At 34.2% G+C, this 19,006-nt stretch overlaps 2 protein-coding genes across 2 annotated transcripts; both read right to left on the reverse strand.

The window, feature by feature from the left end:
• Positions 1-3,794: 3,794 nt before the first annotated feature.
• LOC114425520 (berberine bridge enzyme-like 8) lies at positions 3,795-5,909 on the reverse strand. The gene has a single exon (XM_028392466.1). The coding sequence runs from the start codon at positions 5,618-5,620 to the stop codon at positions 3,923-3,925; it is 1,698 nt and encodes a 565-aa protein (XP_028248267.1). The 5' UTR covers positions 5,621-5,909; the 3' UTR covers positions 3,795-3,922.
• A 3,809-nt stretch (positions 5,910-9,718) lies between these two features.
• Positions 9,719-18,966, reverse strand: LOC114367731 (berberine bridge enzyme-like 8). Its single transcript, XM_028324924.1, has 2 exons — positions 17,558-18,966; positions 9,719-10,009 (listed from the first exon to the last, which is right to left on the reverse strand). Exons 1-2 carry the CDS (start codon positions 18,896-18,898, stop codon positions 9,719-9,721), a joined length of 1,632 nt encoding a protein of 543 aa, XP_028180725.1. The 5' UTR covers positions 18,899-18,966.
• Between the last annotated feature and the right edge of the window lie 40 nt (positions 18,967-19,006).

The following is a 19,006-nucleotide window of genomic DNA, read 5'->3' on the forward strand; positions in this document are numbered from 1 at the left end:
TTAGTTTAATGTCAGAACAATGGAACCTAAAATTAAAATCCTAAAACCCTACGAGTACTACTGTCACCTCATATGCAATGCAAAAGCACAAGAAAAAGCTGAATAAAATGTTTGTTTGAATGTGCATATTACCTGGACGGAGTCAGCACGGACGATTTCATCGTTGAGGCGCTTTGCGAGTTCCAATGTGAGGCGGCTCTTATAGAAACCAATAGGTTCAGAAACCACAATCACCTTCTTTTTCTTCTTCAATTTCGACGCAGTCACCAGAAATCGTTGTCGGTAGCTAAACAAGTGCGGAGATTCTCAAAATAGTGTGGAGGGAGAAACTGTTGCAAGAGAAAGAAGAGTAAGAAACTGTTGCAAGAATGAAGGAGCGAGAGAGAAGAACCTGTCGTATCCTAACACAATCACCTTCTTTTATGTCGTATCCTAAGTTCACAAAAGAATTTGAAATTCTTTCATTTTTGAAAGAATTTGAAATTCTAATATTAAAGTTAATTAAAATACCTGAACAAAATACTAAAATTTCAATTTCTTTTCGAGTGCGTTTGGATAAAGAATTTTAACTGAGTAAAGTAATTTATCAGAGAATTTAAATTTCTATAATCTAAAATTCATTGTTTGAATGTTTCTTTAAGAAGAATTTAAATTTTTGGAATTTCAAAACAGAATTTTAAACAACTAAAAATATGAAATTTCAATTTCTTTCTCAAAGGTGAGAAATTGAAATTCTCTTCTTATAGAAGAATCTTCTAAAATGTTCGCGTATTTTCTTAATAACCTTCATCATTTCTTCTACCCGAAAGTTTTCGAAATCTCATTTTCAAACTCGGGATGAGTCCCTCACGCCGATGATGCTCTTCTTCAAGAAACAACGTCTGAGCTCGTGGAACATTGATCGGATGTGGACGTAGAGAAACACGTATAACTAGCACATCAATCATATCTTCTCTTCTCTTTGTACTCATTCTTTTTTTCACCCTCATAATTTTAATTTTTTTTTATCTAAATACAAAATTTTAAAAATAAAAGAATTTCAATTGAAGTATTTGAAATTCTTAAAATTTTAAATTTCTCAAAATTTTAAATTCTTTCATCCAAACATACTCTTCATCCAAACACCTTATTTAACTGAAAAATAATTAAAATTCTTTAAAAAATTGAATTACCTTATTAAATTTTTTCATCCAAACAGATTGTAAAGGAAATTCAATCTCTTTAATTTCTGGAATTCGGTAAACGCCGAATCGGGCAAGAATGACACTCTTGATGTTCCATCTAATCGCATAAATGTGTATGTTGGTAATGATACATGTATAGTTTTTTTAATAATGATATATATTTAGTTTAAATATGTTTTTATATATTAGGTTATTTTTAATTTATTATTTGAAATTTGTTTTTAGTCATTTATTTATTTAATTTTTTTTGTTTTAATATAGTGATGACATAAGAAATAGAATCTCATTAAGTTTATTTACTAGATATTAATGGTGCGTGTTATTTTTCTAAGAAAAAACACTAATTATGTTACTTGAAGTAAATAACATGCATGTTAGCATGAGATCCTGAACGTAAAATTAATTTCTATTCAATTAAAAGAACTTCTCCTTTCACCAAAAAAAATAAATAAACAGAATAATTTCCCTTATTATTACTTTTTTTCTTTATAGCAATTATTATTACTTCTGATTATAATCTTTTTGTTATGATTAATTTTCTTAGTTACTATAATTATCATCTTATCCTATTCTTCTATGTTTCCGTTTCTTACAATGCACATGAGAGCCGTTGCAGGTTTGCAGCGTTGCTCCCTCTTGTCACTCTAGATTCATATTTTATGTCGATCGGGAAACCTTTCAAGTTTCAATGACATCATCATAATGATATAGGAAAAATTATTAGATAGTACGAAGATTTTAAATTTTTAACTAATATTTATAAAATATATATTTAATTTTTTTTATAAAAATTATAATACTTAATTGCATGTTATTTAAGTAATTAATTAAGAACTATATAATACAAGAGCCTTAATAATTTTTCCTGTATTTTTGTGTTTCACCTTTTCGTTGCTTGATGCCAATTGTTCCAAAGGGCACGTATCTCTAGTTTTTGCCATACATGATTCTTGGTGGTCCATGGTATCTGCTAGTCGTTCATCTCTTTTGTTCCGACCTTCTTAAAAAACTTCAAGCAAAAATTACATATTTAGTCTTTTATATTTTTATTTTTGTTCAATTTAATAGTTTTAAATCATAACCTTTATAAACCTAATCAACCTGATCCTTTAGTTAATAGAGATAGACTGAGACATTGAAATGACAGTTAAGTGACAATTATATTGAAGATTAAAAAAAAAATGACTGTGATTATTTTGAATCATTTTAAAATCATTGTGGATTTTTTTTCTGTCATATTGCAATTTTCCTTACGTCATATTTGGTATTAACGACAATGACTAATTTAAAATTATTAAAATAATATTATGAAACTTCTAAATCTTAAAAGATCAAACTAAAAAAACTAAAATATAAAGGACTATGTATTTTAGTCATAATTCAACTCACTTGCAAATAAACGTGGCAAAACCTAAACTTTTTAAATTATTCATTTTTAATCCTTTTAAAATTTTAAACTTTTAAACTTTTTATTTTTAGTCACGGTGACTACAAGTTTTCATTTTAGAAATTAAAATTAGAATTATATAAACTTATAAAGACTAAAAGTAAATAACAAAATTTACATATATCAAAATTAATTAAATGTAAATTTACAAGGAATATATATAAACAAAAAATAAACTTTGTTGGTATGTATATGTATAAACTAAAAAATAATTTTGTAAACTTAAAAATTATTAAAAAATTACAATAATATAAAGATATAAATTTAACCCGTGGAAAGCATGGATTTATAAACTAGTTATACATGATGACCTGGTGTGGGTCTGATATTGAAAGTTTTAACACAAAAATAAACGACAGCCACGTGTTCACTGCAAATACAGGTATTGAAGTTAATTAATCACACATATCTTACCTAATATCTGTTGAGCGTCGGTTGTTAATATTTAACAAATTTGCGTGTGATTTGTGCTATAGCCACACCAATCCTACTCTTACAATTTGTTTAGTAAAGTTGATTGAAAGGTTAATTGAAAATTGGAAGTTAAAAAATTAATTGTCAAATTCAAAGTTAAAAATTGGTAGGTAGAAGTTTTAAAGCTAATTTATTAAATTATAAAATATTTGATAAAATTAATCATTGAAATATTTGAAAAATATAAAATGATATTTTAAAAGGATAATAAAAAATTGAATGAATATTTTAAAAATAAAAAATAATAAAATTATAAAAAAATAGAAGCCAAAAGGTAAAATTTAAAAAAAAAATACTATTACAACTAGTGTTTTAGAAATTATTTAAAAAAATTATTTACCAAATAATCAAATAAATTTTTTAATTACTAAAAAAAATTAAAAACTTATTAAAATAACTTGTACAATATAACCTTAATTATTTAAACCCAATAATTTCAAAATAACAGAGTTTCTGCCTTCTAATTTTATCATTCTAATTCTAAAAATAACAACGTATGAAAACAACTAAAATAGTATATGAGTGATTAAGTATTATCCTTTCAGTCTAGTGTGCTGCCTGATACTAATAACTCAAATTATGGGTTGTTGATTCTCTTTAGGCTTAAACATCTGTTTAATCCCATAAATTGCACACAAAGGCTTAGTTACTAAAGTTAAAACAAGCCAACTGGCTCTAAATATCAAGTCTTCATTCCAAAACCAAATTTATTACTAAATAAGAATAAGATTCGAATCCATCCCAAGTTACTCACTAACACGACCACATTGTCATAAGACAAAAAAAGATACAGAAACTACATAATTACAGGAGAAATCTAATAGTTCATGTTACTTGAAGTTCTCCGAATCCAATTTAATGCGAAAAAACCAAACAAAACAGAAACCAACGATTTTTCAGTAACCATTCTAATAAATTCCACATGGCTATGTAGCGGGATGCTTTGTTCAGTCCTGAAGAAATTGCTAGGATCAACCTTGGTCTTTATTTGAACCAACCTTTTGAAGTTATCATCGAAATATTGGACTCCATATGCACTCCCTTCAAAGTAGCCATAGAAACCGTGGTGGTTGATGCCCAATTCTAAGTCCTTGTAACATATAAAAGCTTGTCTTGGATTCTGAGACACAAAGGGTGTCATGTATTTGTGAAGTTCTCTTACCAAGTTTATGTGGTATTCTGCTACCTCTTCCCCTGCCTCAAACCAATTTGCTTGGTACTGAATCTTCCATAGGTTCCCGGCACGGTGAGGGAAAGCGGTTTCTGTTGATGGAATCTCAGCCATTCTTCCACCATAAGGATTGAAATACATTATTGCCTTCTCCAATTCAATCATCTTGTTCCAAATCCCCTCCCAACCCTCCTTGGAAATTGGCTTCTTCACATAGTCAGATTTTCTTTTCAAGTACTTAAAAGACTGAGGTTGTCTTTCAAGCAAAATCTCAACTGGGGTTGCAATGTCTATGTTGTCCCAAAACAGCACAGATTTAAGCCATGTTGTTTCGATGCAATCGGATTGCTTCAAACCCAATTGAGGAAACTTGTCATTCATGAGAGAAACAAGGCTTTTGGAATCACCAAGGAAGAGTGCTATGAAGGTAGCCCTCACAGTCTTTGTTGCAGTTTGTGTACCATTCACCACCTCCAAGATGAGCCTAATGAAAAGGTCATTGTCAATGGTGGGTGCAACATGCTGCCAATTGTAAACTATGTCAGTGGCATTTTGCTCCAAGGTTACACCAACTTGGAAAACAGTGACTTTTTCGGGAACTCGAACTAGCCTTATTTTGTAGGCAAGAACAACACCAAAGCTACCTCCACCACCACCTCTAACAGCCCAAAAGAGATCTTCACCCATGGTTCTTCTATTCAGCAACCTTCCCCGAGCATCCACTATTTGTGCATCAACAACATTGTCCACTGAAGTGCCATATTTTCTCATGAGATTGCCATATCCACCACCACTAATGTGACCTCCCACACCAACAGTGGGACAAACCCCTGCTGGAAAACCATGAGTCTTACTCTTCTCAGCAATTCTATAATAAACTTCACCAAGCATTGCGCCGGCTTCGACCCACGCGGTCTCGGATTCCATGTCGATCTCGATGGATCGGAGATTGAACATGTCAAGGATGAAGAATGGCTGTGAGGCCACATAAGACACCCCTTCGTAGTCATGTCCCCCACTTCGGATTTTCATCAGCAAGTTGTGCTTTTTGGCACAAACAATGGATGCTTGCACATGGGAAACATGAAATGGGGTCACTATGAGGAATGGTTTTCGGGTTGTGGAGGTGTTGAAACGAAGGTTTCTGATGTAGGCTTGCAGCACTGAAGAGAATGAGGAACTGTTTTGTGTGAAAATTGCTGCGGATATGGGGTGAGAGGGCTCAGAATGGTTCACAAGGCAGTGAACAAAGTTGTTTTCAGCTGAATTTGTGGCATAAGATGTGAAAAGAAGAGAAAACAGCACAACAATTGGAAGCAGTTTTGTAGAAGAAAAGAGTCCCATTTTTAGTTTGTTCTGTTTTCTTGGTACTCGATGGAGGCAGAACACAAGAAAATGGAAAGTTAGAACTTAGAATTAGAACTAAGTACTAACCAACCAACTATGTTATTATAAACATCAATGTAATTCCTTAACTTACCGTAAAGTTACAGATCTTAGGTGATGGAGAGGTCCAAATTTGGATACCTGGAATATGTTGCAACCACTCGTTTGCTAAAAAGGTTTTCACGCGCTGATATTACCTACCAACTAGTTCCACTTATCTAGCATGCTTCTATAAGAATTGGAACCAACGAAACTTTCTTATAAAATAATTCGGTCTACTTATCTCCAGAAAAATTAAAACAACGTATATGAAATCGGTATATTTTATGAATCTTCTGATAAACAACTTTTTTGTTTCATCAGACCGAAAACTACGTTTGTGGCTGTAAATCTGAAACGTGATTTGCATAGTGAGAAATGTCCATAATATAAAACTTGCACTTTCAAAATTAATTTTTTTTTATTTTGGGTCAGAAAATAATGAATCTCTCTTGATTAATTGGGTCAGAAACTAATAAGTAAATGTTAAAATAAGTATTTTTTTTAATTCTTACTTAGAATAAAATGGATTTTAGAATTAAAATTCATAAAATTTTAAAAATATGTAATATTTTTAAAATTATTTTATTTTATTATTTAAATAGGATAAATTTTATAATAATTTTAAAATAAATTAATTTTCCAACATAAATTCTCCCAAAATAAATACTTTCAATATTAGTTTTGTAATAAAATAAATCAAACACACCAAAAGATGGCGTCATCAAGGTTAGTTTTATCAATGAAATTTTCTGCAAGAAAGCATAAGAACTAAAATGATTTAAAAGCTTTTGGAAGATTTAAAATAAAATAAAGTAAACTTATTAGAATCTATTTTATTTCATTCCCTCTAATAATTTTTATAAAAAAATTAGTGACATAAATAAACTTATTATATGCTAATTTTTCAATCATCTTGTCTATTTTCTGAATAACATAATAAAACTTTTTTATTTATACCTATGTAAATAATATGTAATAGATGATGTTAAGATTTTAAAAAGGGGAGGGGGAGTATAAAAAGGAGAATATTCCTTTATAAGATCGATGAATTGATTCGTCCTTTAGTTGGGTTTCTGGAGCATTATCGTACAAGCGTACAACGAACTGTGGTCCTAGTTTGGTTGTTTGTTTCCATATCTGGACCCCAGAAAAAAAGTAAAAAGGTTATCGTCATTATGCAATACCCATCATCAGTTCACCGTACAAAAACTAATGATAATGCAATCTTGTGATGTGTGGTAAGGACTAAGATACACCTCATCCATCAGAATCAGAAATATTGAGAACATTGTTCTAAATGTTGTTTTCTTTCCCTTTCTATCCTTCACTTATTTGTAAAAAGAAAAAAAAAAAAAGTTATATGGAACTTTTGTTTAAACTAATTAGTAGTCTGTGCAATGTATGAGTATTTTCCCCTTAACTGGAACATCCCATATAGTACCTCCTGTAAAACACAGGAGAACACAATAATAGAGTTGAATTGTGTTTTAAAAACTTTTTTGCAATTTTTTCTGGAAAGTAAAGCTTCGTCTCATCAAATAAACGATGCTTTAACGCTAGTGTAAAGACTGACTACATAACTTCGTATGTTTGAAAACAAAGCCTTTTATAAAGGACAAATCAACCCCTTTTAAAACACAAGGTTAGTAAACAAACAAACGAAAGTTGTAAAAGAAGACAAGGAGATTTTTATACTGTTCGTCTTTATCCGTGAGATTATGTATAATTTTTAACAAATCACTAAGTTTCATTATCTCTTCTCAAGATACAAGTATTATTTTTAATGTCAGTTCTGCCTTCTAAACTCACGTAGTTTTTACAATTATTTCTCCAAACAATCTCCTCAAGTATTTTTTTGACTCAAAGCCTCTTCAGGTTTCAACCAATCACAAATATTTGGTTAAGGTTATGGTCATCATTCTAATCGTTTCATCAGATAGATATACAAACTTAGCTCAAGATTTTTCTAACACACTAAGGTTACAAGAAAGCGTTTTTTGATAGCATAAACAAGGAGATAGTTCAATAAAATTTCTAATTGTGCTACATAAACTTCTGGCGTATTTGTGGATTATCATTGGAAGAGTCGTACGTCAATATATTGTCTCTTGTGCCTTCTTCTTGTATTAATATTGTTTTGTCTAAACTCTTCTGAGAGAGTAAATGATCGTTTGGTTGGGTTAAATGTTTTTCACAAACTAATCACATTGATATGATAAAGCATATAGTCTATCTCTATTTTTTCGGATAGGATCTCCTGTGTTACAGTGTGTTTTCTTCTACAGACACTAACATTCTTTTTCCACTTGATTTGGCACCCTTATTAGGGATTAATTTGGTACACTTTTTTTTATCTCTTGTTTGAAATTCCTCAAATAAACTCCAAGAATCATTAGTGCATTAATATCCAGCATCCTAATAAGCATTCAGACTAAAGAAGCAACGATGAGATTAAAATAATAAATAATAGTTAAGGGAAAATGGTATTGTCAGAAAATAAGATGATGTGCCATCGTCTTTCATCTTTAAGATTGTAGGTATGATTGTTTTTATTTACGAAAACTTACATTTTGTTTGTTAATTACTCAAAATCAATAAAGAATATTGATTTGTCTGAAAACCTAACAACTTCGCACTTTGCAACAACACAACCCTCACAGTCCTCACACCACTTTGCTTCATGGCAACATAGTGGTTTCCCATTTTGTGCTCCCTATTATGGACAAGCAATTCAATTTATGTTATCTTTGCAACTTATGAAAATCATTGATTCATGTATATTTTTATTTTTGTTACTCTAAACATTAATTTTGCTTTGCATAGCAAGATACCCAATAGCAAGATAAATTTATTTACTTTTAAAATAATTATTTTAAAGTAATTCAAACGATGATTTATGCATAGACATTAAACTCTATTTTTTTACTCAAAAATGGATAATCTAAGTCAATTCAAACTAATTAAGTTGGTATGATTTGAGTTCTCTTTATATTGTTAGATGCACATATCTTAAAAGGGCCATCTTCAATTTCATTAAGTGATTTCCCTTTGGTATCCTCCATTTTTACTTTTACATAAATTAGTGTCATCGGGAACACAGCAGATTACGTAGGGACCAAGAAGCACAATGAAACGCAAGAAAAAATTACTGACAAATACTTAACTCTGATCAGTAGAGAGTGTAAGGGATTCTACAATGATAAGTTCTCCTTTAATCCTTATAAAAGATATACTGATAATTTTTCAATAGTTTGCCACCATAACTAAAGGAAATATCACCTAGCTTAGTTTGGTTAATTAAACCTTGGGATACTTCAGCCAGATCATAGAATAATCAAAACCATCTATAGAATTTGGGTAACCAAACCATCCAAACTAAAGGTATGCAACCAAGTTACAAGCCACACATAAAAGATTAGAAAATAGGAAGCAAATGAAAAATGCTGAATGCACTAACAAACAATTATGGCTTTCAATCTTTGGATCTGGCTCAACCTGATTGAAAGAAGTTTGTGTACAAGAACATCCATGCCTATTGGGTTCTAGCCAAGAGCTTTTTCGTTCCTTTGCATCATACTTAAAGAATACATTTCAACACCACAGTAATGATTTAGATTACCTTAAATCATTAGCAAAAACAAAGGCGCGTTTCATCAATGCAGAACACGTCTAATTCCTTTCAAGAGTTACTTTCTTGAAATAGCTTCTGCATGTTTCTTTTTAATATTTTACGTAAAAAATTCAGAAATTCATGAATTAGGAAGTGTCCAAAGATGCACTAATTAAATATAACTATTTTATTATACTTTCTTAATATTACCATAGACAGAAAATAATTAAACGAAAAGAAACTGAAGCCGGAAGCATGTAGCACCTCAAGTTCTTTCTCAATCTATATCTTTTCTAAATTTGAATTCTTGCAGGTAACTTTCATTAACACTTCATACATTTCTAGCAGTGAGCAAGAACTAATATAAGTGTTAATAAAGTGTTTAGAGTAGAGAGTACCAATTATTACTCTAATAATTTCTGATATGTTGGCGCCGGGATGCTCTGTTCATTCCTAAAGAAATTATGAGGATCAACCTTGGTCTTTATTTGAACCAACCTGTTGAAGTTATCCTTGAAATACTTCACTCCATAAACTCTCCCTTTAGCATAGCTGTTTTTACCATTGCAGTTTTTAATTCCCAAATCAAGGTCCCTATAATTGAAGAAAGCCCCTCTGGGGTTCTTGGAGACAAAAGGAGTCATGTACTTGTGAAGTTTTCTAGTCAAGTTTATGTGGTGATCTGCTACCTCTTTCCCTGGCTTATTCCAATTCGCTAGATATTGGATCTTCCATAGGTTTGCGGCTTGATGAGGGAAAGGAGTTGCTGTTGATGGAATCTTAGCCATTCTTCCACCATAAGGATTGAATTGAAATTGTATATCCTCCAAATCCCTTCAAAACCCTCTTTGGAAATTGGTTTCTTTACATAATCAGATTTCCTTTTCAAATAGTTCACTGATTGTGGTTGTCTATTAAGCAAAACCTCAACCGGTGCTGTGATGTTGATGTTTGTCCAAAACAGCACTGAACCAAGCCAGCTTGTTTCAATGCAATCAGATTGCTTCAAACCCAATTGAGGAAACTTGTCAATCAAGAGAGAAACAAGGCTTTTGGAGTCACCAAGGAAGAGAGCTACGAAGGTTGCTCTTATAGTCTTTGTTCCATTTTGTGTACTGTTCACAACGTTCAAGACAAGTCTAAGGAAAAGGTTCTTGTTAATAGTTGGTGCAACATGCTGCCAATTATAAACTATGTCTGTGGCATTTTGCTCCAGCGTTTTCCGAACCTGGAAAACAGTGACTGTTTCGGGAACTCGAACTAGCTTTACTTTGTTGGAACACACACTGTTCTTCACTCAATTGCAAGAGATGCAATTCACTCCCTCACACATTCACTTGTGTATCACTCACTGTTTTCTAAGCACAGAATTGCACACACACTAGGAATAGCACTAGAGACTGAAAATGATAGAATGAAAACAACCTCTTTATTAAGATGTATGATTGCCCTTTTATACAAGCAAAACAAAGTAACAACCCTTCACTCTTAGACTAGCACTTATAACAAAATTTTAAAATTCTGTTATTCTCTCTTATACACAAAGCCAAAACAGAATTAAACTCTTACACCCTCCCTTAATTCTGATCTCCTAAGTCCATCAAGCCAATTCTGTCCCTTAACATTTTAAACCTCTCCCCTTTGAGGGGTTTGGTTAAAATATCAGCAAGTTGATCAAATGTGCAGCAGTACTCCACTTTCAATTTCTCTTTGTTCACTTGATCCCTAAGATAGTGAAACCTTGTTTCTATGTGTTTGCTTCTACCATGAGAGGTTGGATTCTTTGACAGGCTTATAGCTGACTTATTATCCACAAAAAGCTTAACTCCATCACTCTCCTTGATTTTTAATTCCTGTAGTAATGTGTCCAACCAGACAGCTTGACAAGCACTCATTGCAGCTGCAACATACTCAGCTTCACATGTTGATAGAGCCACTATGGATTGCTTCTTAGAACACCACGATATTGGTGCTGCACCATACATGAATATGTAACCTGTAGTACTCTTTCTGTCATCTCTGTCTCCTCCCCAATCTGCATCAGTATATCCTATCAATTCCTCTGAGTTGCTATTGTCTTTATTTGGAAATAAAATTCCAGCATTGATGGTCCCTTTTATGAACCTTAGAATCCTCTTGGCAGCTAGGAGATGAGGAATTCTGGGTCCTTTCATATATCTACTTACCAGTCCAACAGCAAATTCCAAATCAGGTCTTGAATGACACAAGTACCTGAGAGAACCAACAATCTGTTTGAACTCAGTTGCATCGACTTTGTCTTCCTTGCCCTCCTTTTCAAGTACAAGACCTGCCTCTGTTGGTGTTGTTGCTGAATTACATTCAACCATGTTGAATCTCTTCAATATTTCTGTTGCATACTTGCTCTGGTGCATCAAAATACCTCTCTCAGTCTTCTTGAATTCAAATCCAAGGAAATAGGATAGAACCCCCATATCATTCATTTCAAACTCACTCATCAATTCCCTTTTCAGTTCTGCTATCTCACTTTCATTACCACCAGTGATCAACAAATCATCCACATAGAGGCATATAATAATGACATTACCTACTGATTTGGATCTTACATAGACTCCAAACTCACAGCTACACTTATCAAAGCCAATTTTCATCATAAAACTGTCAATTTTCTTGTTCCAAGCTCTTGGGGCTTGCTTAAGTCCATAAAGAGCTTTTCTCAACCTGAGAACCTTTGACTCTTGGCCAGCTATAGAGAATCCAGGTGGCTGAGTCACATAGACCTCCTCATCAAGAGGACCATTTAAGAAAGCACACTTCACATCTAGTTGGTGCATTGTCCAATTCTTTAGGCTAGCAATTGCCACTACTGTTCTAATAGTCTCAATTCTAGCAACTGGTGCAAACACCTCTCTGTAGTCAATCCCAGCTTTCTGTAAAAATCCTTTAGCCACAAGTCTAGCTTTATACTTGACCACCTTGCCTTCTGGATTTGTCTTAATCTTATAGATCCACTTCACATCAATGGGCTTCTTCGATTTTGGTTGAGATACCAGCTCCCACACTTGATTTTTCTCAATAGATTTAAGCTCTTCTGTCATAGCTTCAACCCACCTTTGATCAGTCATAGCATCTTCAAAGTTTATTGGTTCTGCTTCAGAAAACAGAGCAAAATGTACAAGATTCCCATCTGCACTTACATCAGCATCAGACAACATCTCAAAACCTTGAAATCTAGCTGGTTTGGGTGCATTTCTCTGGCGTCTCACTTCTCTTTGAGTGGTATTACCATTCCCTTCACTTGTTTCTTCCTCTTCTGACCTTATCATTATTGAAGGTCCCTTCATTTCAGTATTCTGCTCCCAGTTCCAGCTTCTAGATTCATCAAATACCACATCCCTACTGATTATTATCTTCTTACTCTTCGGATCAAACAGCTTATAGCCTCCAGTTGAGTGATATCCGAGTAAGATCATTTGTTCACCTTTATCATCTAGCTTCCTTCTTAACTGATCTGGGATATGCCTAAAACAAAGTGATCCAAAGATTCTGAAATGGCTCACATTTGGTTTAGCACCACTCCAAGCTTCTTCAGGTGTTATTCCTTCCAATCTCTTTGAAGGGCTCATATTCAAAATGAAGACAGCTGTAGACACTGCCTCTCCCCACAAGTACTTGGGCAGACTCTTGCCTTTCAACATGCTCCTTACCATATTCATTATGGTTCTATTTTTTCTTTCTGCAGCTCCATTATGTTGAGGTGTGTAGGGAGGAGTCACTTCATGAATTATGCCTTCTTGATCACAAAATTCTTGAAATTCTGTAGAAACATATTCACCACCACCATCTGTTCTCAATATCTTGATCAATGAGCCACTTTGCTTTTCTGCCATATTTTTGAACTTCTCAAAGACTTCAAAGACATCACTTTTCCTTCTTATTAGGTAAACCCATACTTTCCTAGTCAATTCATCAATAAAGGATATGAAGTATTTGTTTCCACCCAGAGATTCAGTTTGCATAGGGCCACACACATCAGAGTAAATCACCTCAAGTTTCTCTTTTGCCCTGATTGGTACATTTTGTTTGAAAGTGCTTCTTGATTGCTTACACTGTAAACAACCATCACATACTTCACTAGGAGGCTTGATCTGAGGCAAACCCAGCACCATTTCTCTTGAGTTTAGCTTAATCAGATCTCTAAAATTTAAATGGCCAAATCTGTAATGCCATAACCACTCTTCACTGTTTACTGTAGTAGTAAAACACTTTTGTTCTATCACATCAATCTCAATTTTGAATGTTCTATTTTTTGAAAGAGGGGACTTCAAAATGAGCTTGTGATTTCTGTCAAACACTCTCAACATCTTGTTTTCAAGCTTAGTCATAAAGCCCTTTTCTAATAATTGACCTAAGCTGAGTAGATTACTTTTCATACCTGGTACAAAGAGTACATCAGTGATGCAAGACTGACCTCCATCCTTTGTTTTGATAAGGACCTTCCCAATTCCTTCAGCAGTCAAGATTCTATCATCAGCAAATTTGACTTGACTCTTCACAGATTGATCAAGGTTGAGAAACCACTCTCTTCTTCCTGTCATATGAGTGGAGCAACCTGTGTCTAGGTACCAACAATTATCACTTGCCCCTTCAATTTGAGTAGTTACCATTAGCAGTACCTGTTCAGTGTCATCATCTTCTTCCTGAGCCAATTTTGCATCATCACCTTTAGGTTCTCTTTTGTTATTGGGTTTGCTGTAACACTCATCAGCAAAATGCCCAAACTTTTGACAGTTAAAGCATTGAATACTTCTTTTGTCAAACTTCTTTCTATTTGAAGAGTTTTGGGAATTGGATCCCCCTCCTTTCTTGTGGTCTTTATCACTGTTCTGATTTCCCCTCCATTTATTGCTCTTCCCTTCAGTTTTGTCTTTCTTCCATCTATCACCATGCTTCTTTGGATTAGACCGTGCTTGCAAGGCTTGTTCACTTTTCTTTTCATTTATCCTTTCATTCATTCTCTGTTCATGAGATTCCAAAGATCCCTGCAATTCCTCTAGGCTAAGCTCTTCAAGATTTTTGGATTCCTCGATGGCTACCACAATATGGTCAAACTTGGGTGGCATGGTTCTAAGCACCTTCTCTACAACTGATTGCACAATTATCTTTTCTCCATAGCCCTTCATTGAATTTACCATTGTCTGCACTTTTGTGATGTACTCAGCAACTGATTCATTCTTTTCCATTTGTAGTAGTTCATATTGTCTCCTCAGAGTTTGCAGCTTGATCTTCTTGGTTTTTGTGGCTCCATCATGAGATTTCTGCAGAATGTCCCATGCTTCTTTGGAGGTTTGAGCCATTGCTATCTTTTCAAAGTTAGCAACATCTACACTTTGGTGCAAAATGAAAAGTGCCTTGCAATCTTTCTTTTCTTTTTCTCTATCAGCAGCCTTTTGTTCCTCTGTTGCTCTCTCTCCCACAGGTATATAACCTTCTTCTACGAACTCCCAAACCCCTTGGAATCGCATCACCACCCTGATCTGAATCTTCCAATTTTCATAGTTCTTTCCTGTGAGAACTGGTAGATTTGCAGGAATTGAGCCAGATACTGCAGCCATCAAAGAACTCCTTCAAGAACACCTCCAAGAATCTTTCTTTAGCGATTCTTGCCCCTTCTATCGAAACCAATGCTCTGATACCAATTGTTGGAACACACACTGTTCTTCACTCAATTGCAAGAGATGCAATTCACTCCCTCACACATTCACTTGTGTATCACTCACTGTTTTCTAAGCACAGAATTGCACACACACTAGGAATAGCACTAGAGACTGAAAATGATAGAATGAAAACAACCTCTTTATTAAGATGTATGATTGCCCTTTAATACAAGCAAAACAAAGTAACAACCCTTCACTCTTAGACTAGCACTTATAACAGAATTTTAAAATTCTGTTATTCTCTCTTATACACAAAGCCAAAACAGAATTAAACTCTTACATACTTTGTAGGCAAGTACCACACCGAAGCTAGCTCCACCACCACCATTAATAGCCCAAAAGAGATCTTCACCCATTGATTTTCTATCAAGCAATCTACCTTGCTCATCAAACATTTGTGCATCAATAACATTATCCACTGAGAGACCATATTTTCTCATCATGTTGCCATAGCCACCACCACATATGTGTCCTCCTACCCCAACAGTGGGACAAACCCCTGCTGGGAAAGCATGAGTTTTACACTTCTCATCAATTCTGTAATAAACTTCACCAAGCGTTGCACCGGCTTCTACCCACGCGGTCTCGGTTTCCATGTCAATCTCAATGGATCGGAGTTTGAACATGTCAAAAATGAAGAATGGCTGTGAAGCCACATAAGACAACCCTTCGTAGTCGTGGCCGCCACTTCGAATTTTCGTCAGCAAGTTGTGCTTTTTGGCACAAACAATGGCTGCTTGCACGTGGTAAACATGAAATGGGGTCACTATGAGGAACGGCTTTCGTGTTGTCGAGGTGTTGAAACGAAGGTTTCTGATGTAGGCTTGCAACACTGAAGAGAATGAGGTGTTTGTTTGGTGTAAAAATTGATGAATTATGCGGTGAGAGGGAAGGCAGTGAACAAAAGTGTTGGGGGCGGAATTTGCAGTTGAAGCTGACCAAGGAATAGAAAGCAACAAGACAATGGGAAATAATTAATGATAGTTGCATTTTATGAGGAGAAAGGACTCCCATTTTTGCTTATCTTAATGATGGTGTTGTTAGTATAACAAAGAGGATATTTAGTGAGTCTATTGGCCTTAATCTGTATTGGATTTTATAAGGATCACAGAGAAATGTCAAAGATAAATCATAAATGAGAAGGTGGCTCTTGTTACAGTCGGAGAAACAAAACAGATAACTTAACTAGCTAAGTCATTAATAAAGTGTTGGCCTCAATAATCTCTTCCTGCTGGCAATTTGTCTTACTTTCTAATAAGCAAATTTTTATTTTGGTAATTAATGAAGGTGTTAAATATTGTTTGACTTTAAAGGTCAACTTTAAAAAATCTTACAATTTGTGAGTTGAGAATTCTTAAATTGTATGATGACTAAGCTTGGTTTTTGTCAAAATGGAGGGGTTGGCTGCTTTAGTTTCTATCATGGTTAAAGGCATGCAACTCATCTAATGAAATATCGTTGTCATGTCAAAACACAAAAGGTCTAAAGATCGTGTGATCCTTTTTCTGCTTCTGTTTTTTTTTAATTGTGGAGCGGGACGACTAAGTGATTTAATGGAAAAAGTAACGGAGATTGGAAATATGTTGATGATACTTATCTGGGATCTATCTCCGAATTTAGTCAGTAAAACCGGTTGTTTTTAGCTATAACTTTTGAGTTTGTACTATATAAAAAAAAAATCATTAATAATGATAAAAGTTTGACTTGAAGCGCAAGATGCGTTGAAACCAAGATAAAAGAAACGGAATAAATATTATTGGATACTCAAATGCTATCTTACACTTAATGAGAGGAAAAAAAAAGACAAAAATATATGATAGGTAATATAATATAACAAAAAGAGAGATGAAGAGAATAATAAATATTGATAGAATGTTTAAAATAGCGAGATATTGAAATATTATCTTTCATGAAAAATCTTTCTTAAAAATTCAATATGCTACTTTACATAGAAAGAAATAATATAAAAAAAAAATATATATATATAACAGATATTTAATTTGATAAGAAAAGAGAGATAGAAACAAAATGATGTTAATTAGGTGTTTAAAATACTTGAGTTGTTTACTCTAAACCAAATAGTGCACACACAAATCGTGCATCCATAATTTAAGTAATTTACTTATTTACACGTCCATCTTGTGAGTATCTAGTTGAACTTACATCTAACAAGCTTTAACTAGTTATTTATTTCCATAATCCAATTTATTACAAAGTAACCAACAAACTACATAAAATAATAATCTTTGAATGCAAAAAGAACTCATTATTTTAACCCATCCTATATGGCAGCGTAGGGATGCTTTGTTCGTTCCTAAAGAAATTATGAGGATCAACCTTGGTCTTTATTTGAACCAGCCTGTCGAAGTTATCCTTGAAATACTCCAATCCATAAACTCTCCCTTCAGCGTAGCTGTTCTTACCATTGTGGTTAATCCCCAAGTCAAGGTCCTTATAATTGTAGAAAGCCTCTCTTGGGTTCTTGGAGACAAAAGGAGTCATGAACTTGTGAAGATTTCTTGTCAAGTTTATGTAGTGATCTGCTACCCCTGGCTTATTCCAATTCGCTTGGTATTGGATCTTCCATAGGTTCCCAGCTCGATGAGGGAAAGGAGATGCTGTTGAAGGAATTTCAGCCATTCTTCCACCATAAGGATTGAATAGAAATAGTGTATCCTCCAACTCAATCATCTTCTTCCAAATCATTTCAAAACCCTCTTTGGAAATCGGTTTCTTCACATAGTCAGATTTCCTTTTCATGTAGCTGAGTGATCGTGGTTGTCTCTCAAGCAAAATGTCAAGTGAGGATGCAATGTCTATGTTGTCCCAAAATAGCACAGATCGAAGCCAGCTTGTTTCGATGCAATCAGATTGCTTCAAACCCAATTGAGGAAACTTGTCACTCAAGAGAGAAACAAGGCTTTTGGAGTCACCAAGGAATAGAGCTATGAACCTAGCTCTTACAGTCTTGGTTCCATTTTGTGTACCATTCACAACGTTCAAGATAACCCTAATGAAAAGGTCGTTGTCGATAGTTGGTGCAACATGTTGCCAATTATAAACTATGTCAGTGGCATTTTGCTCCAAGGTTCTCCCAACTTTGAAAACAGTGACAGTTTCAGGAACTCGAACTAGCTTTATTTTGTAGGCAAGAATCACACCAAAGCTAGCTCCACCACCACCTGTAATGGCCCAAAAGAGATCTTCACCCATTGATTTTCTATCAAGCAACCTACCTTGAGCATCAACCATTTGTGCATCAATAACATTGTCCACTGAGAGACCATATTTTCTCATCATGTTGCCATAGCCACCACCACTTATGTGTCCTCCTACGCCAACAGTGTGACAAACCCCTGCTGGAAAAGCATGTGTTTTACTCTTCTCAGCAATTCTATAATAAACTTCACCAAGTGTTGCACCAGCTTGAACCCAAGCGGTTTCAGTGTCTATCTCAACCTTAATGGATCTTAGATTGAACATGTCAAGGATGAAGAATGGGACTTCAGAAACGTAAGACACACCCTCATAGTCATGGCCACCACTTCGGATTTTCATTTGCAAGTTGTGGTTTTGTGCACAAATAATGGATGCTTGTATGTGGGATACATGCAGTGCAGATATTATGAGGAATGGCTTTCGGGTTGTGGAGGTGTTGAAACGAAGGTTTCTGATGTAGGCTTCCAAGACTGAAGAGAATGAGGTGTTGTTTGGTGTGAAAATTGCTGGAGTTATGGGGTGAAAGGGCTCAGAATGGTTCACAAGGCAATGAAGAAAAGTGTTGTGACCTGAATTTGCAGCAGAAGCTGACAATGTGAGAGAAAGCAACACAACAACAATGGGAAATAATGATAGTTGTATTCTATGAGGGGAAAGGAGTACTCCCATTTTGGTTTAACCTAATGATGATGCTATTAGTACAACAACAAAGAAAAGAGGATTTTTAGTGAGTCTATTTTGTTTGATCTGTGTTGGAATTTATAAGGATTCCATTTG

Source organism: Glycine soja, chromosome 9 (genome assembly GCF_004193775.1).
Source record: "Glycine soja cultivar W05 chromosome 9, ASM419377v2, whole genome shotgun sequence".
NCBI classification, from domain to species: Eukaryota; Viridiplantae; Streptophyta; class Magnoliopsida; order Fabales; family Fabaceae; genus Glycine; species Glycine soja.

Bases quoted from the DNA above. Each gene is read 5' to 3' on its own strand.
- LOC114367731 (XM_028324924.1), bottom strand. From the start codon at position 18,898: ATGGGAGTACTCCTTTCCCCTCATAGAATACAACTATCATTATTTCCC. The intron at 10,010-17,557 runs GTAGCAGATCAC...AATAAGCCAGGG, and splicing joins CGAATTGGAATAAGCCAGGG to AAAGAGGTAGCAGATCACCA.
- LOC114425520 (XM_028392466.1), bottom strand. From the start codon at position 5,620: ATGGGACTCTTTTCTTCTACAAAACTGCTTCCAATTGTTGTGCTGTTT.